The sequence below is a fragment of the Glossina fuscipes genome, unplaced genomic scaffold, assembly GCF_014805625.2.
Source record: "Glossina fuscipes isolate IAEA_lab_2018 unplaced genomic scaffold, Yale_Gfus_2 112, whole genome shotgun sequence".
Classification (NCBI taxonomy): Eukaryota; Metazoa; Arthropoda; class Insecta; order Diptera; family Glossinidae; genus Glossina; species Glossina fuscipes.
The window spans coordinates 593,009-615,184 of record NW_023998455.1 but is presented as its reverse complement, the minus strand read 5'-3'; the positions used below and the strand labels follow the sequence as shown (position 1 = coordinate 615,184).

The 22,176-nt window shown below is 34.7% G+C and overlaps 6 protein-coding genes across 7 annotated transcripts in view; 2 read left to right on the top strand and 4 right to left on the bottom strand.

Annotated features, from left to right (window-relative positions):
- The first annotated feature begins 522 nt into the window (after positions 1 to 522).
- Positions 523 to 1,568, top strand: LOC119639560. Its single transcript, XM_038037005.1, has 2 exons — positions 523 to 948; positions 1,005 to 1,568. Exons 1-2 carry the CDS (start codon positions 640 to 642, stop codon positions 1,089 to 1,091), a joined length of 396 nt encoding a protein of 131 aa, XP_037892933.1. The 5' UTR covers positions 523 to 639; the 3' UTR covers positions 1,092 to 1,568.
- A 129-nt stretch (positions 1,569 to 1,697) lies between these two features.
- LOC119639557 (trimethylguanosine synthase) lies at positions 1,698 to 3,184 on the bottom strand. The gene has a single exon (XM_038037003.1). The coding sequence runs from the start codon at positions 3,162 to 3,164 to the stop codon at positions 1,791 to 1,793; it is 1,374 nt and encodes a 457-aa protein (XP_037892931.1). The 5' UTR covers positions 3,165 to 3,184; the 3' UTR covers positions 1,698 to 1,790.
- Positions 3,142 to 3,862, bottom strand: LOC119639558. The gene is made up of 2 exons (XM_038037004.1): positions 3,568 to 3,862; positions 3,142 to 3,506 (listed from the first exon to the last, which is right to left on the bottom strand). The coding sequence occupies exons 1-2, from the start codon at positions 3,795 to 3,797 to the stop codon at positions 3,161 to 3,163; spliced, it is 576 nt and encodes a 191-aa protein (XP_037892932.1). The 5' UTR covers positions 3,798 to 3,862; the 3' UTR covers positions 3,142 to 3,160.
- A 1,079-nt stretch (positions 3,863 to 4,941) lies between these two features.
- LOC119639570 (DNA-directed RNA polymerase II subunit Rpb4) lies at positions 4,942 to 8,921 on the top strand. 2 transcript variants are annotated; one of them, XM_038037025.1, is made up of 5 exons: positions 4,983 to 5,432; positions 5,570 to 6,365; positions 6,431 to 6,643; positions 7,130 to 7,368; positions 7,449 to 7,782. In XM_038037025.1, exons 1-5 carry the CDS (start codon positions 5,378 to 5,380, stop codon positions 7,676 to 7,678), a joined length of 1,533 nt encoding a protein of 510 aa, XP_037892953.1. In that variant the 5' UTR covers positions 4,983 to 5,377; the 3' UTR covers positions 7,679 to 7,782. The 2 variants fall into 2 exon arrangements, with proteins under 2 accessions (XP_037892955.1, XP_037892953.1); XM_038037027.1 differs by lacking the exons at positions 5,570 to 6,365; positions 6,431 to 6,643; positions 7,130 to 7,368; positions 7,449 to 7,782 and adding exons at positions 7,800 to 7,980; positions 8,699 to 8,921 and having other exon boundaries at positions 4,942 to 5,432.
- A 94-nt stretch (positions 8,922 to 9,015) lies between these two features.
- On the bottom strand, positions 9,016 to 11,627 carry LOC119639571. Its single transcript, XM_038037028.1, has 2 exons — positions 11,319 to 11,627; positions 9,016 to 9,271 (listed from the first exon to the last, which is right to left on the bottom strand). Exons 1-2 carry the CDS (start codon positions 11,451 to 11,453, stop codon positions 9,137 to 9,139), a joined length of 270 nt encoding a protein of 89 aa, XP_037892956.1. The 5' UTR covers positions 11,454 to 11,627; the 3' UTR covers positions 9,016 to 9,136.
- Positions 11,628 to 14,247: 2,620 nt separating this feature from the next.
- The window catches only part of LOC119639656 (PP2C-like domain-containing protein CG9801), a 42,867-nt gene continuing 34,938 nt past the window's right edge, over positions 14,248 to 22,176 (bottom strand). The window contains exons 2-4 of the mRNA XM_038037215.1: positions 19,193 to 20,008; positions 17,160 to 18,481; positions 14,248 to 16,528 (exon numbers count right to left, since the gene is read on the bottom strand). Coding sequence (XP_037893143.1) covers positions 15,525 to 16,528; positions 17,160 to 18,481; positions 19,193 to 19,323 — 2,457 coding nt within the window. The 5' untranslated portion in view covers positions 19,324 to 20,008 and the 3' untranslated portion in view covers positions 14,248 to 15,524. The remainder of the gene's footprint in view (positions 16,529 to 17,159; positions 18,482 to 19,192; positions 20,009 to 22,176) is intronic.

The following is a 22,176-nucleotide window of genomic DNA, read 5'->3' as shown; positions in this document are numbered from 1 at the left end:
ATTATTAATGCAATTCTCGGAAAACAAAAACTACCAAATGATCTGTTTTCAATATTCATTACGGAAGGACAAGATTATATTGATTTCGTTACTCGGTGATGGGTATAATAATCACAGTAAAAAAAAAAAAAAAACTCGTAACGGAAATGATTTTCCTAATAGGAGGAGAGGAAAACAAGTATTAAATACCTGCAGCACTATCCCTATACAAATGATAATAATATGAATTTTAAAGTGTTACAAAATTGTCAAGACTCGGATAGTTCTACTTTCTATTTCTAATTTTATATAAACAAATATTATGAAATAAACTTTCGTCTGTGTGCTATAATAAACATCATTTATCTTCTTCTTCTTCTTGTTTAAACTAAAGTTGCTTACTTGTAACAAATTAAACGTTCATGACTTAGTTTTGACCTATGATCCTATTAAGAGGAAAAACTTGAGTAACGACGCCAATACCTTTACTCGAACCTTCGCGAAATAGTACGCGCATACCAGCCCGTACATATTCGGGGTCTTGATAGCACACGAATAGATTGGGACGTGGCTGCTAGGGAGTTAGCCGTCAGTCTAACAAACAAAATAAATCGTCTTGTTACCACAAAACACGTCCAGTACAAAGTAAACTTAACTAAAATGCAACTTAGAAAGTTGGACAAATCAGAGGGGACCGCGTTGCAGCCCGCAGCGGGAAGATTAACAAACCAATTAATATCGGACGGTAAAATAATAATTGCAATAGAAAGAGATTCGGACGTTTTTCTAGAGAAAATGGACACGCGTTTCTTACCATACTTACTACAAATGACTGACGAAATAATAAACGGAATGACTATGAGACTGATAGAGAAATTGACTGAGGAACTGGTAGGGGAAATAGTGAGGGAAACCTTAGAGGGAACGTCGGGGGAACACACGACTATTGGTATGCAAAGCCCCGAGAATGTAAATATTATAGATTATATTATAGATAGTGATAATATAAATACAATAGATTACAGCATGTACGACGAGGGACCATCAACATGTGTTACATCCCAACTCTTCAGCTGGTTAGTATTCCCTTCATACTATTCCATAGTCTATGAAAAGGGAAATGCTCTTTTATAAAGAAAACAAAAAAGTTCTTCTAGCGCACCCCCATCGTGCTGATACTAAGCAGAGATCGATTTATGGTTCTGGTTAGCAAAGTATAAAATTTGAAGAACAACTACGACTTGATCAGATTCGGCCTTACTTAGATTCATGACTGAAGAGTACTTCGTAGCAAATTTCCTGAAAGAAAACTGTAAAGTTTTAAAGACAGCTTTTTCGTCTCGCGTAAAATAACAACATTGCTTGCTCATGTTGAGGAAGCACCTTTGCCCAGTAACTGGAGCAACATCATGTGGTTTCTTAAGTTCCAAGAAAAGTTCAGGATGTTCGCTTACCGTACACGATCAAGTAGCCTTAAAGAGGAACTCATAAATTTTTCCGCATCTTGAAATCGTAGTCGCATACTATACGCATATTATATATCTATGTACAAGTAGGAAATTGAAAGATGACTCAGATTGGATAACTAGTATAACTAGAATTTAAGTGTTTCTTATTTCTTATTAAATTATTTTTATTATTATTATTATTTTTTTTTATTGTGAATTTGTTGTGTACCAAGTATTGTAACTAATTTTAATAGGTTTACATAACACTAAGGTGTTACTCGCTTTGTAACTTATATTGAACTTATTTAAAGAAAAGAAAGAATAATTCGCTTATCGATTATTACAGAAACAAATTGGAAGAAACTAAGCTTTCTTTACTAATCGTTCCCCATATAAAGCGGTTAAAGCCACCAAGCGTGAATCCAAATAGTTATGTTCAATTTCACATTGGTTACCTGGTCCGGCTAGTTTAATAATTTGTTGCATGTGGGCATTGCGAGGCAGAAAAATAGCTATATTCTCTGAGATTAAACTGGATTTTTCAATTAATTCGGAGGCCGATACAGGCAGTAGATATTCTTCAATGTCGTAGCTTTTGCGTTGCTTGTATTTCGGGCCACCCCAAGGAGGACTCAAGAACACAACGTCGCCTTTTAAACGATTATGAGCAGCCATATGAAGAAAGTCGCCTAATATGAACTCAATTTTGTGTCCTACGCCATAAATGGAAGCATTATGTTTAGCCATAGCCAATTTATCCGCATCAATATCAACGGCGATAACTTTATGGCAAGTGAAAGCAAACTGTATGGCATTACCACCGCAACCACAGAAGCCATCAATTAGAACATCGCAACGAAGCCGCTGAGCTAGATGGAAAGCCACTTTTTCAGGGGTTACTGAAAACCAGCTTTCACGATCCAATCGTATGCCTTCATCGAAGCGGGAAAACAAAGAAAATCGCCGACGCCAATATTTCAGTAAACCTTTCTCCTTTACCATAAATTCAGGTACATGACGTAATGAACGATTTTTCTTTTTACTTTTTGAAATGGTTTTCTCGTGAATTTCATGCAGACTTGAATCCAAATCATTATTAACCATTTCTCCACTTTCGCTTCCTGTGTCGGATATAGACTCAATAATCTCTGGCGTCGCTTTAGTTTTCGCTTTTCGTTTGCTTGCTTGTTTGGGCGGTCCAAAAGCTATCGGTAGCCCTAGTAATTGCAACTGTTCCAGTTCTTTGCTTAGTTCTTCTACAGTTTCTAGGTCTGAATGTAATTCAAAATCTTCTACGATTATTTTAGGTTCTATTGAGGTTTCCAAGCCGTATTTTAAATCCAAATAATATTGATAAAATATTGAAGTGAAAGCTAGGAAGTGATTGGCATAGATTTCCTCTTGATGTTTATGCCATAAATTATTCCATGATTCCGCATTTATTGAAGAGTTCTCTTCTTCTTCCTTTAAAGATCTTTCCTCTAAATTTATATCCTGTTTATACTCGTTTTGATTTTTTGTGGTCATCAACATAAAGTCTTTATACTTTCTGTACCACTTATCAAGTGTCAAATTATCACCTTGTTCCGCCCAATGACAATGCCAAAAGTCCGTTTGCCAAACAAGGAAGTTTTCCTCGAATTCTCTTACAATTTTGTCAATGTTTTCTTTGTTTGCACCTTTCTCATCATAGGATAAAATTTTTGAAAAATGGAAGAATTGCGGTAAATGACTCATTCCTCCAGTTTTTGCCGCATTATCCTCAATTCTAAATTGCGTGTTATTAAGTCACCAGCACGCGCGACAGGTTGAGCATACCATACGTTTACTGCCGGTTTATAATTTTCCCCAAAATACTTCAGTAATTTTTCTTGCTTCTTCACGTTATCGAAAAACTGTACCTGCTCCACAATCCCGCGAGAAGTTAAAAAATTTGCATCGTTTTCCTCCGGTTTAATATTGTTAAACAAAATTACTTCTCCAACAATTTCGTAATAATGAGATGATTTGAACTGGAAATCTTTTTTATTGCACATATGTAGCAGAATATTTAAACAACTTTCCGGGAGCCTGCATTCACTATTTTTTTTAAATGAAAAATTTATAAATGTTTCTTCAGCTTGATTAAGATTCAGTTTACCTGGGCATGTCATTGATCTGAACATTTTCCAAATAATTGTAACCTTTTTCGTCTTGCTTTAATTTTCCTATTAAAGTACACTTACCGTAATGTAATCGGCGGTAATCTGTTTCCAATGCTAATTCTTCCACCAACAAAAATTTGCAATAATCGCAATATTTGGGTAGATTATCAATATCAGTGGTATTTTGGTCATTATCATCTACTTGAGCTGAAGCACCAGAGGTCATCACCTTTTAATAATATTTTTGAAAACTAATTCTTTTATTTTTTAAAAAATTTATAAAGGCTCGGTAAAAAAATGTGATTTTCTCTTTTTATTCTTCTTCTTATTTAATGTACCAAAATTTGTTTACTCTTTTTTTATGAAGAGACTTGGCACCATTTCTCTATCGAAATTACAGCAGATAATTTCTTAAGGGTTTTCTCAAATAAAAATTTTGCGAGCTTTATCAATTCCGTGTTGTTGTTGCAGAATACAATTTTGTTTACATTTGCCTGCGCGTGCTATTTGCTTACATTTCAAAAATTTGTTGCTGCAAGTATATTTGTATAATTTAATGATAACATTAAAATATATAATAAATAATAATGTACAATATTATATATTTTACATATAAAATAATCAATTTAATTTAAATGGTTTATGGGTTCATCTAAAATTTGTTTAATTCAACCAAGTAATGTGGATAAACTGTTTACGTACGGCTTTGAATATCATTTCCTTTCAATTTATTCTTTTGGTGAATTTATTAAAAATATTTAAAGCTTAGGACAGAGCTGAATATTTCCTAAAAGTTCAATACAGATATTTAGTGCATACGTCCATTTCTTTTTGTTCAAGCGCCTATTGTGTATTTTAGCTTACGATCACAGTACAACGCTCGTGTATGCCTCATTAGAAAAAATATTGGAAGTTTTTACAGGCGCGTTTATATTAGAAATGCATCAAGTCGCTTATGGGACATGTCTGATGTTCAACATTAAATGAGAAAATCTTTGTTTGTAAAAGCAAAAAGAAAATAAGAATGGCTTTGTGTTCCTTATTCATAAGGTAGAGATGTTTACGGAGCGTAATATACGTCGTAGGATTTATTTATGCAGCCATGAAGCACTTGCGACAAAAATAAACCATCTTGCAAAATTTCATTCTATTTGCCATTCATCGGGTTCTTTCCAACAACAAGAAACAAGGTAGGGAAGAAAAAAAAACATCTACAAGTTTTTTACCAAGGTATGAATATAAGCTACAAGCGACACACGGATAAAAATTTTTTCATATTTTCTGCATACAATATAGAAAGAGTCTGGCGAAGCTAATAAATATCAAAAGAAATTAAATTTTTCTTTTTTCGTTACTTTAGATGTGAATTGCCGAAGTCGGTGAAGCCCAGGAAGAATTTCTTTGTGTACGCATTTGTTGCTTGATATACACGTAACTTTTGTTTTATTTATAATCTTTGGTCATGTCACCCAAAAGTCTTGTTAAAACTAATTTTGGCTTCTGCAACTTCTGTTTTTAATTTATAATTTTTCTGGAGAAATTTATATAAAATTGTTGAATCTCTTCCTTAATAGTTGATTCAAAGCATCTAAAATGATTATGTCGTCTCCCTTAATATTTGCTTACCGAAAAATGTGAAAAAATTAAACTTGGCAGCATTTATTGTCGGCTTCTTTTAGTACTTTAATACGTTTTGTGATATTAGGAGAAAGCATTGGAAAATTTCTTAATAATTTTTAAATGAATTTCGCTATTAATTCGTGAATTTAATAAAAAACGCGAGAGGTTACCTTAAAAAAAAACAATATGAATCCAGTTGACATGGTCGAGGAGGATGCTGCTGATTTGCAATTTCCTAAAGGTAGTATCAGAGCGGATTTTAAATAATGATAATAGAAAAGAAGTAAATAAGCGCCAGATTTGTCTTAAAAACATTTTTTCTTCTGGTCGAGAATTGTTTGCCTTTAGAAGGCAAACTTTAATGATTTCTTTTTATAGGAAATTTATCAACAAAGAAACGGAAGATGTTAAATGCTCTGGCAGACGAGGGTACCAAATACAAAATATCTTATTACGACGCTCAACAATTGCAGCGTTTGCTCGAAGAAAATCGTAAACATCAAGTGGAGGAGATTCAAGAAGTGAGATTATTGTGTAGTGCTTGTCAAAATTGTGTCCGAGAACCTTATATTAAATGTCCCGAATGCGAAAGTATATTATGCTTGGAGTGTTTCGCCAAAGGTTGCGAAACCGAAAAACATCGCAACAATCATTCTTACATTATAATAAAAGATGATATACAAGTGTTTTCCGGTGCGGCTAATTGGACAGCGAAAGACGAACGTTGTTTGTTGGAAAGTTTACGGGTGCAAGGCTACGGTAATTGGGACGCGATAGCCAAATCGTTACAATATCGCTTCACTGCCGCTGAATGTCGCCAGCATTATCATGATTATTATTTTGGTGGCATATTCGAACGTTTATTGGGTTTGCAGCATATCGAAAATTGTTATGTACCCCAACGGACACCTTACATGGTGAAAATGAGATCAGTAGATCCGCCTCGACATGACGATATAGCTTCTATGCAATTTAAATTAATGGCCGGATACCGTTGTGCACGCGGGGATTTCGATACACCATATGACGTATCAGCTGAAAATTTGCTGACAATGATACTACAAGCCGATGATAACTTAAGTGACATAGTAGAGGAGGAAGATTATAGTCAGGATAGATTCCTCATTGAAGAACTGAAATGTGCTTTAGTAAGAGCATATAATCATCGCTTAAAGTAAGTGGAAATCTGTAGGTTTCGTAGCAAAGCGCAATAAACTAATTTTCTTTATTGATTTTTAGAGAAAGACAACGGCGTTATGAAATTATGCGCGCTCATGGGTTAATCATGGCCAACCGCTCTTTAAGCTGGATAACTAAATATGCTGATGCCTTATTATCCGAAACAAATTGTAAAAGATTTCTGGCCTTCATGCAACTGTGCACACCTTATCAATTTGATCTGCTGTTAGAGGGATTGAAATATTTTACTGAGCTGCAAAAAATGTTGTTTCGGTACGTAAAGGTGGCGTTTAATGCTTGACAGATGGTCCGAGTTTGTTACGCAGAATCGGTTCTTTTTATTGTTAATATTTTATAAATTACTTCACATTATCTTGTGATGTTTGTGTGGTTCCTTAGCAAGGTAAGCTATGGAGTAGCACGGAAATTTACAGAAAAAACGCAATGGAACCACAGATTCGTTGTTGCTTTTTGTTCATAAGCGGCGCAAATATCCCTGGCACCCTTTTCTAAGTATAATCCTCTCTAATTATGACAGTATGACTCACTTCGAATTTTATTGAAGAAGCTTCAATTGTTCCTATGGTACCTCTTATTTGCATATGGATTACAGTGTCAGATAAACGATTGCATAGCGGATTACCTTGATAGTGTTGCCAAATGTTTCTTAAATACAAAACTAATTTACTATGAAAACATAGTCCGCAGTAATAGCATGCAGTTAACTTGAATACCGTTTCATTTACTTCTTTTTGGTAGATATTATGAATTAAGAGAAAATGGTGTACGTACTTTGACAGGCGCGGGCATATATTTCAAAATGAAAAGAAAACGTTTACATGACCAAAAAGAACAACAGAATATAGAACGTTTGCGCTATAAATATGACTGGCGTAAATTACTGCCCACTATCCATAATAAGCAGTTGGCGGATAAATTAATACAGCCTACACTTGCCACAGTTCCAAGAAAAAAGGCCGGACCCATAGATATAATAGGTGTGTTATTTAAGAGTTTCCATTTTGGAGGAATGTGTTAACAACATTTTCATACGTATATATATATTTGTATATTTCAGGTTTGCCTGGTTTTGTTAAACTTGACGAGGCCGAACGACAATTATGCAGTGTGGTTCGTTTAGTACCTCAAGCTTATTTGGATTATAAAAATCTTCTCATAAGCGAAAATTGCAAATTAGGTCATATTAAGTTGGCCGACGCAAGACGTCTCATAAAAATAGATGTTAATAAAACGCGACAAATCTTTGATTTTCTCATAGAACACGGTCATATCAATAAAAGTTATTAATTTCATTACGATTCACGTATAAACTGGCGCTTGTTTATTTACATTTAAAACAAACTTATTTTTAAAAATTGTCCAAATTTAATAAGAAAATGTATTTAATAATATTTTGTTTATATTTAAGAATTTGAAAGTGCCGAAACCTTACTCATATCTGAGGTACACATGTTGTTGGATCATCGTAAACGGCAAAATGAATCGGCCGACGAAGAGCAAGAATTTTCGGAAGTTTTCATGAAAACTTATGCCTATACGGATAGTTTTCGAAAATTCAAAAACAAAGAAACCATAGCAGCCGTACGCAGGTGAGTTTATGTCAATTGAAACTGAGACACGTTCACCATGAAATACACTACGCCACGCTACAGTTATTCATATAAAGGCTTTTTACAATAATTTGTTGTGTATAAAGCGAAGGAAAAAGTAATCCAATGTAAGACATTTCCAACTGGATTCATCCTTGAGTCGAAATATGTCGATTTGCCCGATTTCATCAAAATGTCGCAAAAGGTTGAATACAAAAAAAAAAAAACGAGTTAGACAGACGAACAGACAAGATTCAGTATCACTTTCTCGATCGGTATAATAAAAGATGGGTCTACCTCAAGTCCTTCTATGTACATTCCCAAAAATCTTTTACATATATCCCCAAAAATTTGGTATATTCGTGCACTTTGTGCTACGAGTGGTGTAGAGTATAAACATACCATTCTTTAGATGTCTAAAAATACATCCCAAGCAAGATGAAACATGCACTTGCATCGAACTTTGGCAGCATAACGCAAATAAAAATTGTTTACTTTATGTAAACTGCGTTAATAAGTCCACACCTAACTTGGTCAACACCAAGAACGACTTTCTTAAATGTAATAACATAGGTAAGGAGGAGCGTGCCAAATACGTATAACACATGGTGGAAAAATTAAAAGAATTGAGAAATGTTTTAAAATCGCAAGCTTTAATACCTGTTTCTGTCCTTTTTTTTATCGTTTTTGAAAAAATATTTTTTTTTTTATATTATAGTTTATTAATGCAGAAAAAATTACATAAATTTGAATTGGCCGCTTTGGGTAATCTGTGTCCAGAAGCTCCTGAGGAAGCTAAAGCATTAATACCTTCTTTGGAGGGCCGCTTCGAAGATGAGGAATTGCGTCAGATACTCGATGACATTTGTACTAAACGTAGTTTACAATATTAATAGTTTTATGTTTAAGGTTAAAAAAGAAAATTTTTACAAAAATTCTTTTTTATTTGTTTTTTAAGATTAACTGGACTGAGCCAATAAGTATGGCTTATATGTCCACTCAAGAAAAAAGTTCTTTAAACAGTTATTCTTTTACATTTTATTTTAATATTTTTGAGTGCAAGACTTTATAATGATAAATGATTTTAATATATATATATACATTTATATATTATATTATTGAATTAATAACTTTAAGAAAAGAAATCCAACGATATTTAACGCATTGAATGCTGTTGTTTTAAATAAGACCATAAATCGCGAGCTGAACGTATGCTGACCATACATTGACATAATTTCTGTTCAATTAAACATAATATTATGAATTTGGCACGTCTATCCTTAATCAAACTCTGAAATTGAAAATGAAAAAATTTTTTTAGTTAAAAATTGCATATGTACTCCGTCGATTTAGTTGTGTTCGTCCATTCAATATGTTCGTTCCTCATAATCATAGAAAAGATTGATTTAAGAAATTCATTATATTATTGCATTAACGCAGCAACAGATCGGGTTAAATTATAAAGGGACGTAATGGAAGTAAAAAGCAAGTCTGGAAAGCTTGCAGTTTAATTTTATTGCATAGTTATTAACTAAATATTCAAATATTCAAATTCTGCCAGAATCGTCTCCACGTCCAAAAGAAAGACGAATTTCAATACTATAGCATTGATTGGGGATTTTCATTTTCGTACACGCGGCAGCTCTTGCATATACAACGTAGTTCATGTTTAGTTTTTTTTTTTTGAAAACAGCGATGTTCTCCGTTTACACTGGGCAGTGGGCGTCTCTTTTGATCCATTTCGCTCATTTCCAACTACGAGAACAACTTGCATAAACGGGCGGACGGACCAACTTCCTTAGATCGATTCAAATTTCATTCCTATCAAGATTGTTTAGACATTACAGGGACGGAAGAACGGAAGAAAGGACGGAATTCCTTCGATCGATTCAGAATTTCGTCCCTACCAAGAACGTTATAGAGTGCTGAAAGGTTCCTTATGGTTGATGTTAACATTTTGGCGACATTAATGTGCCTCCTCCATTCTCTGATGGCTATAGAAGGACGACTTCACTATTATGATATAGGCCACTCCGATTACCACGACCACGACTGCACTCGAAGTAAATCTTTTCGACTTACATGTGTTTGTCCCAGGTTGCAAACCGATTAACCGATTTAGGCTGCCTATAAAGACTTCTCAGTTATTCACCTAACGTTCCATAGCTATAGAATAGGGAAGCGATAATTTTCTTATCATTTGTTTTACAAATTCCAAAAAGCTGCCTGGGAGATCGCTCGATATATAGGAACTTCGAGTCGTCTTTTGTTCCTAATTGATCTATTAAACTGCGATTGTTGGTAGATATCTTAAATCTTAGCGAACATAATCCAAATTAATTTTGAATATGAACCCGCAACACAAAATTACGCTTACAGCCCGTAAAAGAAGAAACGTAAAATTGGAATTGAAGTCTTCGTATCAAATTTAAAAAAAAAATTTACTTATCACTCCATCCGAAGATCCCGAAAATTTTAATAAATCTATGGATTACAAGTAGTAAAGTGAATATGTATAAATGAAATTTATCGAGAATGTTTGTAAGAATGATCAAGGTGGACAACGTCCCAAACCAGTCAACAGGATAATAGGATAATAGTTTCCTAGATAAGATTCTGAATAATCCTTAAAGTGTGTAAATTTTAAATCGACTTAACAAAGCTCGATTCATAGTCCAGATGACGTTTTCATTTGGGCCAATTAACCAACCAGCACTCGCCAAGTCACGATAATAGTTTTTTAGGTAAGATTCTCAATAAGTCCCAAAGCTTGCAAATTTTTGGTCCATCTGAGATAGATTAGATTAGATAGCCTAGATTAAGCCAACCAACCAATTTTAAGCTTAAAACTGGTAAAAGAGAGAAAAGCCAAAAAAGGAAGAGTAAGATTTTGAGAGGGTTACGGTCATAAAAATTTACGCCATTGCTCCATCATTTTCTTTATTTTTTTGGAAATAAATCAAAAATTTCATTGTGTTTCACTTATCTAGCGGCTGGATGAGACGATGTCAGAGAATGATTTAAAATGTGTTTCAAACATTCATCGGATTTTTCTTAAGGAACCCTTCTAAGCGATTGAAGTATTAATTGCTGCGCTGTATATATCGCTTAGATATATTATAATTAATAAATGTCCGTTTAAAAGAATGCTTAACCAGAATTTACTTTCAGGCAATTTTTTCACTAATTTTCTTTAATTGTATTACTTTATTCATTTATTAAATTAATATTTATTTATAATTAATTTAAAAAATTTTATACTTTCATTGTTCATGATAATTTTATGTTTTATTTAAATTTTAATTTGAAACAAGTTTAAAAAAATGAGTTCTTAATACCTGTTCTGATGAATCTGGACCATGTTCAACGACAGTCCATAAATCCTCCGATTCCAGATAAGCTCGCACCGTCATAGACCAAGGCTTGTAATTGTCCAGACCACGTAATTTCTCGATTTGTAAATTAAGACTCATTTCTATACCTGTTTCAAAACAAATAATTTTCGTTTTTCTTTTCTTTTTTGTTTTTGGGGAAAATTTCTTATTGTATTTCGAAAATGTTGTTTAAAGACGGAAGGAAACCTGAATACTAATTTGCATCTCTTCGCTTGGTCTACATAATAGAACCATTGGTTTTTTGCTTTTCTGTTTTTGTTTTTTTTTTCTTTTTGCCTTTTTTGTAAGTTTGGTCAAAAGCAAAGTCTTACACTAAGAGGTGAGGTTTATGCGAATGTTAGAACAATAGAAAAAAACAAAAATCCATATTTCTTGTACTTGACAAAAAAGATTTTGTAATAAAGATAAACTTGTGCTTGAAGAAGAGAAAAAACAAAAAAAAAAAAAAAAACGAATCATTTAAACACGTTAAGGTGACCAGGTAAACCAAAAAAGAATAATGCAGTGCTCTATTGCCACTGAAGCGAGATTTAAGAAAACCTTCTCCCTAGCGTTTAAAGTTTTATACATCTTGCAAAGTCGACTTGAATATTTAGAATTTGTTCTACGCAAGTTACAAGGTACAGGGGCATGTTAAATTCGTGCGAAAGGGAGAGCTTGAGATGGACCAACCTTTTACTATACCGATGGATTTAGAATTATTTAAGTTTGCCTATCCATCGGTCCGTCTTGCGTTTTTTTTCGCTTTCAACATAGGCATAATTTTCAATGTTTTTTTGGTCAAGGATGAACCTTATTCAAAATGGTTCAGATCGACCCTCGCCCATATAAAGGATTTATCTTTATTTTAAAATTCAACTTTCTTTTTAAGCTTGTCTGTGTTTCTTTGTGTTCAACCTACAGGCCTCAATTTTAGAGATATTTGAGATATTTTTTGACTCAATGGTGAGCGCTGATGAAAATGGTTCAAATTGGACCACTTGTTCCGCCACTTCCTGTATAACACTTTACCTTTAAAACTGTTGTATGAATAACTGTGTTAAGTGAAGTGGTGTGTGGTATTTAATAGCGGCCGCGGCCCATTGCAATCCCTGTTTTGAAAAGTCGTTACGTGAATACCTAAAGAGTAGTGTAGGGTATTGAATGGGGGGTCGTGGTCTGCTATAGCGATTTCACTTACGGCTTACAACCCTTGCCTTAGTACATCGGCTTCATCCTTGCTTGTTCCCGAAAAACATTACTAAAGTGTAGAACATTTTCATGAATGTGGCCCAGTTTCAACTTATTCCGGTTGAGGTGTTTTGGTTTTTCTTGTGAATTAAACTATGCAACCGCTTTTCGCAAATTATTTATATTTTTAAAGGAGTAAGATTTGTTTGAGTTGAAACTTAAAAAAATAACCAAGCAATGTAAGCTAATTGCGGCCTTTCAGTCCGAATGATTAAATTATTAATACGGCATGTAAGAATGTTGATGAAGTGGCCTTATTACGCGAGGGCACGCACTACAATTAAATACCCTACACAATTATTTGCTTAAAATTTATTCATATAATGATTTTTTAAAATAAAGTTTTATATGGGAAGTGGCCGAAAAAAATTGACAAATCCGAACCACTTTCAATAGGGTACGTGCTTGGACCAAAACATGTAGATGTACCAAATTTCATCAAAATATCGAAATTATTGTGGTATGTAGGTTCAACAATATGACACTTGGTCAGACAAAGTTAGAATATGGTTAGGAGCCGATCCGTATAAAGGGGATTTATCTTAAATCCTTCTACATTTGTCCGCACAAGCTTAATATATCCTTTACCATAAATGGGTTATAAAATTGCAGGAGTATTTGTTCAACTATATTCTTAATTAAAAGTTGACTAAGCGGAATGATTTTTTCCCCTTGATTTCTTAAACATTTTTACTAAATATTTCCCCGATATCCTGCTAAGTGTTGTACACATTCACACAAACTCTAAATAACTTTGCACCACCGCAAGAAGTGTAGGGCATAATAAAACGGATATCAATAAAAATGTTCCACTATTCCTCGCTTTTTTGTATTATTAAATAAACTGTATGTAACGTCATGTCAATGTGAGTAAAACTCTAAGAAAGACAAAGCCTTTGGAAATTGCTACCAGCAGTGGTCTTTCCCACTGGCACGTATGCAAACATTTTTTTATTATTTAATAGGCTATGATGCTAGATTCGCTAAAAGGAATTAAGTTTTAAGGGGGAAAAAATGTTTTGAGTTAACATGAAAACTGTTAATTGGTTTAAACGGATGGTCATCTATTTATTGCAAAAGCGAAAATTCCCATCAATATACAAAATATTGTATTATATGTGATGAGCGAATAGAGAAATTATATCGTTTCTATTATACAAGTTATCAAAGAGCTTGGCCTAATGCAGTGGCCATCCATCACTTACCATTCATTCATGTATTCACAAGAGGCATTGACATTGCCTGCAAGTGCGGATAAAGGCAATATGTATCCTTGAATGATGAGCTACGTACAAATAAGAAGACTTCAAGAATGTTTCCTTTTATGTAATTTTTATTTTTATTTTTTTTTTGTTTTATAAGTATTTCTTCCGTTTTTATTAAAATATGCTTTTAAGCTTTCAAATGCTTCACTCTTTTATACCAAAAATATTTTATGATGACTCTTTCTTAGTTGTAATTAAAAATATATGCTTTAATCATGTGATTTAAATGTACACACATATAGAAAGAATTTTTAAGCAATTTTTTTTTTTTTTTTAGAGGATAATTCTCAAGTTTGTCAAGTTTTTATACACGGGCAAGGTAGCTCTGATTGTTAAAGAGACGCTTTTTAGTTTTTCAGACTTCTTTTGATTTCGGCATCAATTTTTCTTAAAGTTAATTTCTCATTTCCAAAGTCTCTAAACAATTCGCAAGTGTTAAGTTAACCCTAGTAGTTAAAGGTGATGAAGCTCAGATTTGTCGTGATTGAAACGCTTTTAAAATTTCAAGCTTTCAAGCTCTCATTGATCTTTTACGTAAACATTTTACAGTTTACTGGCTTTTATTCTACATCGAACTCTTCTTTTACACGGTACGTACGTTTCTTAGAAAACCGCGCAAAAAAACTCATGTAAAAATATATATTCAAAATTTGGCAAAGTTAGAGATACGTCCCACAATTCCAAAAAAAAAGATAAAAAAACTCTAAATATTTTCTCAAAAAACCGCGCAAAAAAAGTGGTAATGAAATCCATCTTACATACAGATTAAGTCAATTAATACTTGTATGGGCACAAACCGAACGACTTCCGATCATAGTATACCTTCCATTGTATTTTGTTGCTGCACACGTAAGTGTCCGTAATTTTTGTTTGGAGTGCATACTACAACCAAATGTTTGTGTAAAAAACGCTATTTGTTCTTATCGGGAAACCGTGTTATTTCAAAATGCGATAAAAAAAGAATTGGGTGTAATTTTAATCTACACTCTCCCTCCTTTCACTTCGTACCTAATTCCTTTCCAGTATTTTTATTGTATATTCTTCTTCTAAAGGTTGTGCAATTGTTCGATTATACACAGGCTTCTGTAAGACACTGTCAAAATTAGAGTTACAGAGAAACATTTTTTTGGAATTCGCATTAAAAGAAAAAATCCGCTTAAAAATGGTGTTCTTCTTTGTAAACCGTTTTATTTCAAAATCGGGTCACAACAAACCGCATAAAAAAAGTTTTCCATGTATTTTTAATCTCAATTGTGTCTCCTTTGACTTCGGTATCCATAACGACCGTGTAAAAAAAGATTTGGATGTATTTTTAATCTGAATTGTTTCTCCTTTCACTTCGGTAACCAATTCCTTCCCAATATTTTACTTTTAATGCTTCTTCTAAAAGCTGTGCAATTGTTCGTTTAAATATAGTTATTAGATAAGATTTTAGCTTACATTAGGTTTTATAAAAAATGCACAAAATTTCAGTTAGCCTAAGCTCTACAGGAAAAAAGCCTTCTGTTTGATAAAAAAAAAGAATCTATTCCTATATCCTTGTTTTCTTTAAAGCACACATTGTTCATATAAAAAATACAATTCGCTTGCTTCCGCAATTCCTGAAATGTATTCGTTTTCGTCTTTTATCGTTTCATAAATTCCCATGCAATGCTTAGAAATTTGTTTCCTGAAATTCTTTCGTTTGTAAAGGAGCTATAATTGCATTACAACTGCTATTCGTGTTTATCGTTGTTATCTTATTTACGTTAACATTTATCTTATTTCCCGATTGATAAGTGCCGGCCGTGAATGCAACTACAGTCGCGTGATCCAGCTTTCCGGGTAGCGCTGAAAATGTCGTACTATCAATAACGCGTTTACGTGCTGCACGATGTTGCATGCGATTCAATTCGATTTCCCTTTTAACTCCATCTGGACCGGTGGAAAGTTTATAAAACAATTCCCTTTGCTCTAAAGTCTTGCGTCTTGCCGAGGTGATCATACGCACAAAGTCAATTAGAAGATGACATAGACGTCTAGCCGATACACAGGGCGAAAATGTACCATTAATCCCATAGCTAAGTAAGTCCTCTAAGCGATATAAAGTTAAAGCATGTCTTTGGGGCCCCGTAACCAATGGTAGACCCGTTGATGATTTGGGTATTTTTATAGCTCTTGTTGGAGCTTCAAATGGTCGCGGCGATAGCATTAACGTGTGGTTATTGAGCGTTGACGATAAACATCTCGGTTCTATGACGGTATGTGAGCGCATATATTTGGGTCGACTAGAAGCTGGTGCTGTTTCCGGGGAGGCAGCCTTTTTCGTGCGTTGTGGACGGACCGGTGCTTTTATGGGTAGAGGACTTAATTGATTATTTACGCTATGCATACGTTGGTATAAAGTTGAAGCACTTTTATTTTGCGTTTTTGTTGCCAAACCCAAATGCTTGTTGCTAGATAATAGTTGTATATCGGTGGTCCAAGCTTCAGCAAATTTACCCACCACCGGATCAAAGTTATCACTAATACCGTCCGAAGTTAGAAACACAATGTCACCGCGTTCAATTGTAGTCATGGATAGCGTTAGATTACTGAGTTCCGGTTTGTTGCCATCGGCCGGACCCAAGGCGCCCAGAGCATCACGCATGTCCCGCATTGAAGTTATATCGTGAGAAGCTGTAACATGGACAAGAGAATCTTTGATTAGATTAATGAGTGAGTAATGAGTCAATTACGTCTGAGAAGTAATGGAAAACGTTCTGATGGGTATCGTAATATGTAAAATCGATTATAAGACTGCAAGTTACGATTTAGCATTTTTGATGCCACAAACATTGGATTTGTCAGGGTTGTCAGTTAGTAAACAAAATATTAGAATAGGCATAGGCACAAGCGAAAAATTCGCAACTCACTAACGAAGGGCTACCGGACGCTGGACCAGTGAATAACATCTGTGATTATCAACTCGGCATATCGGAACTTTAATTAAAGGTCGCGTGCGACCGCCATTAGAGTGAATGCTCCATCGTTAAAGGGATACCGACTGGATATAGAGTTACCAAGTTGCAGCCGCATTTTAGTTCGCTATTTTTTTCTCTCTAACCATTAGCCTGGTCATGCTAATAGCTCACAATAAAAATCACAAAATGAAGTGATACGTTTTTAGACCCTAGGTCAACATATACAGGATGCATGAGCTAAGACTTGCGGTGTAAACGCCATATTTTGAATATCATATTAAGATCCACGAGGACCTTTTCTTCTTCCTTCTCTATTCTTTTTCCTTCTCTCTTCATTGCTTACTTACCCATTGTAAACTCTCTGACACCATGCTTCTTAGAATACACGTACCCCAAAGAGTCTCCAACGTTGCAAGCGCATACCACGTACTTTTCCTTTTCTCCCTCGTTAGGGTCGCCGCTATCATCGTTTTCACTTTGATTCCTGACTAAAGGTAGTACCACCGCAATAGTGAGAGTGCTTAATGCACCGCCAACTTCCAGTATACAACCATGTCCTTCCCATAAACTTCGTAAAAGGCTAACAAATACTTCTTGGGTTGAAGTCGCCATACATTCCTGAGCTAAGCCAAAGATAGCACGATCTAGGTAATCAAGGCAACCATGAACAGCAGAACGGGCCGCCAAACGAGCCCCATCACCCCAATTAACACCGTCTGCCAAAGCCATAGCAGCTGCATTACTTCTCACAACCATCCCATAGCAATCGGCTATAGGGTTACCCATCGGTTCTTTCGTAAGCATATTATTTTCATATAAGGAAACCGATATACCATAAGCAGAGTCGCATTCCATTTTCCAATTGCTTACACCTGCCACTGAATCATCCAATATGTTAGGTGCTTGACTAGTTACCGCCTCGCGTAATAGACGTTCTGTTGTAGCCTCTAATAATTTCTCATTGTTTACTTCGGATTTATTTTCACCACTCAGAACTAAGTCTTTATTATTTTGTGCTATGTTCGTATCTCGGATCGCTTTATTAGTTGACTCAGTCTTAGTGTTTAATAAGTTTTTATTATTTTGATCATTGGCAGCATCCGTTGTAACCAAATCGGTGGTTATGCTCTCCGTGTTTAACGGCTTTGTGCTCACCATACTTACCACTATTGTGGTGGATTTATTTAAGTTTTCTTCATTTTTTTGATGCATTTTTGCGGCACTCGATCCTGTATCTTTGGCATTAGTAATGGCTGTCAAACTGTTTATACTACTTTTGGAATTTTTACGTGATCTTATGCTGCCACTTGTCTTATTAGTATTGTGATCATTTGTGCTGGTCGATGTCGCAGCGTTAACCCTACGACCACTTCCACTAATACGTTGAAATTTATTATGATTGCGTGCATTGCTGGTGTTTATACTCTTTCGTACTTCGAAACAATCGCTTTCTTGTATGGTATCTATGAAATCTATATCATCAGCATAATTGGCACTCAAATGTAGCTTTGATCGCTTAATACCCGTCAAACCATCGTCAGGGCCCGTGCAAGCGGCCGTAATTGCATTCGGTCCGGTCGGGTAGGCTGAAATTTTCAATTCGGGCATATCGCTGGGATTTTGTCCGTTATAGATGACGGGTGCCGGCGTGAAAATGCGATCCATGCGGCTAGGGAGTAGAAAAGTTGATTCATTGTAGGAAGCACAGGGTTACGAGAAACTTGTCTTATGGTTTATAATATATACAAATATACCACATGGGTGAAAGGTGTGTATTGTCCATTGGTGTGCACTGCGGAACTGTTTGTCCCTCTGTCAGCTTATCCGTCCATTCAAGTCATGGCTGTGAGCTTATAACTTTAGTCAGCAAAGCAAAAAGCTAAGTCGGATCAAAGGTCCATCTACGATATAAAAGACACTATGTACAAATAGGGCGGAATATAAGTTCTCTTTCCAATTTGTAATATTTTTAGCAGAGTGGCCAACCCGTTCGTTTTACGAATATGTCTTTACAATATGAAGTGAATGCATCTTTGGTTGTAGGTGTTGCAACCGTTTTAGGTGGTGGGTGTACATACAAATGGATAGACTTTGGATAAACACACAGACAGCCAAACAGACAGCTTTATATTTATGCAGAATCAATTTTCGATCTTATCCATTTTTAAGAGTGTATTGTTTCGATTAGGAAACTATCAGTGTACCGAAGATCGTAAGGAAATATCATGACCAATACATAGGCAGATATCGGTAAAGACCCACAAACGATAAATATGTGCTTTGGTAAAACTAAAAGTTATGCCTTCAAAAATATTAAACGCTTTTATTACTAGCGTTGTAGAGTATAAAAATAATTGAATTATGTTCGTTTACTACTTACCCCTCCAAGTATTTTGTAATGAAATTGCCATCGTCTTCCGTTTTGCGTGGACTTTTAGGGCCATCACGAGGCTCAGCAATGAAACTTAATTGACGAAAATAGGTTGTAACCTTTTGCCTAAGCGATGGCATTTTTACTTTTTATGAAATTTGATTGAATTAAAATGGAACACAACAACTTCAACTTTAAATATAAACATAAAAAAAAAATAATAATAATAATAAAAATAAAGAAGAAAAACAAAGACACAGCAGTTTGTTGTTTGATTGGTTGGTTGACTAGTTTAGAGGATTGATTGACGAGTTCATATAATAACCTAATCGGTTGGTTGATTTATGTATCTCATATAGACGTTCGGTTGGATGAGTGATGAAAAGTTTACTTTGGAAATTTATGCCGTTCGCGAATAATTAAACAAATTATCTTATCAGTGACTTAGTCAAGTGATGCTCAATTTCGTTAATGACGCTGAGACGCTGATTATCGTTATAGAAGAACGCGTACGATGATGCCCCCTCGGCCTGCCTTTCAATGAATGATGAACACTTCACATTTGAATGGGCGATGGTTGGTAAGGGTGACGATATGGCATCGGCGATGGCGGCTTATTGCGTCGTTTATTATTTTATAAAAGATAATTACAGTTCATTCACATTATTTTCATTGAAGACAATTGAAGTCATTGAGATGAAATGTTCTACTTCTTTTTACCGTTTTTTTTTTTTTTTGTTTCTTTTCTTTGGATTATTTTATAGGTTGCGATGAACGGCTGATTGCAATTCTTCGAATAGCAATAGTAGAGAGCATACGGTTTTACTATTAGAATAAATAAAAAAAGAAAATAGAACGTGAAGGTAATAAAATTTTTGTATTAAAATTAAAGGTTTTTTATTATTAAAAAAAAAAAATAAAGAAAAGGGAAATGAAAAAAAGTTCATTCACTCCGAAGATTCATTTGCTTTCAGTTAATGTCCTATTTATTTATTTTTTATATATTATTTTTTTTTGTTTTTTTTCTTTTTTTCTGTAGCTTTAGTTCTACCCCTAATGACAGGATGATGCTCGTTTCAATATTTCACTTGGAAAATTTACACTAAATGCTTTTCCTTAAGCTTAACAAGAGCAGCAGTGATGATGCGGTTGCTTTGTTTTTCTTGTACCCGCCGCTAACGAACATGGAGTGTATTCATTGCGTCAAAAGATTTGCAAAACCCAGAAGAACATTTCGAACCGAATTGGATGATTATTTCAACAAATCTACGCAGAACTTCTTATTTTGATCGGTCACTATATGCGAAATAAGTGGAATCATCAAAATTTCTCCATAACAATAGCTGAGTAATAGCGGGATAGTGAACGGATTATAAATAGCTTGAATTGGACGAAGAAGTTTTTTGAACCCCCTCTTAGCTCTTGCAGAAACTAAGCTTTCATATGCCAAAAATGTGTATTTTTCAAGATTTCATGGTACCGTTTCAATAATCAATTCGAACTTGGAAGAAGGAAGTCTATTTTTTGGAGTCCACTTCTCATCAAAAATATACCTTTATATAACAAGGCAATCTAATTTCAACTATTTTATGATAACAGATGATCCATAAGAGTAGTTTGGTATAAGACTTGACTGCAATGAACGTGAACCATGGTGGTCTCTTTTTCGGACAGCTTTGCGTATGGGGCTTCTCACGAAAAGTAAATCTTTTTTCTTTGGCAAAAAGGTCTGATTTTTGATATTTTATGAAGAGAATTGGTCCATAATAGATGTTTGACGTTGATATTAACTGAACACCGTGGATCTATTTTTCGCAGTAAGTGCACTCATGAAAGATAAACTTCCCTATGGCAACAAAGTCTATATTTTGGGTCGCCGTGACGAAAATAGATGAATAATAATTAGGACTTGACAAAAAGATTGATTTTACTTAATTTACAACATGGACGGCTCTCTCATGTAAGGGTTCCTTATTAAAACTGTGCCTTTAGATAGAAATAAGGTATAATTGTTGATATTTTCACATGAAAATAGAGACGAATTGTTTGCGGGCAAATACTGTGTGGTATCTAACTGCCGACCATGCCCGACTATATCGTTCTTACTTGTTATACCTACCCATGAGGGGTATATTCATTTTGTCAAAACGTTTGCAACGTTCAGAAGGAAGCATCAGGGACCCCGCAAAGTATATATATTCTTGATCAGCATCAAATTCTAAATCGCTTTAAGCCGCCTGTGCAATGTCTATTGTAAACATTCTCTTGGCCGCAAAAATTAAGACATAGACGTAAATTTGCCGGAAACATTGGATCCTCTTGCAAGCAGGCTGTTATTGAAAATGAGCCAAATCGATCGAAGGACACGCCTACAACAGCCCATCTTAGAACCTGTCTGTTTTTCAAACGCACTAAAAAGTTGGTTGCTCATCCCTCGTAAACTATAGCAGATAAATGTAGAAAAATTTGAACGATGCTGTAGCTCGTGCATAAAAATGGAAAAAAAATGACCACGCCTACTCAGTTTGTTAGCTGCGCAGAAAAAATCTTCAAGGACATCATAAAGGATATAAATTGTTGAACAGTTTCAAATTTGTAGTGCTCAATAACACATCCGCCTGTCTGTTTTTGCAAGTCTGTAGTGTTTGCGGTCCACATTCTCACCTTAGCGAAAATGATGATATCGCCTACAAATTTGCAAAAGAATTTAAAAGCGACATAAAATATTCCAAGGACATGCCTACAAGGCCAACACATATATGGATCAAAAACTTTTATTTTGAAAATAGAGAAAATCAGCCGAGCCCCCTCCATATTATAGGGAATGAAAATTCATTTCTTCTGTTTTTTGTATTTTTTCGAACAGCGGTGATGGGTATAAAAGATTCGTTCACGATCGAATATAATTTTCTTACTTGTTTTTAACTCATTCTGTTATCTTTGCTTTACTTCTTTATAAACATTTGCGACAAGCCGGTGGTTGATGGAAAAAA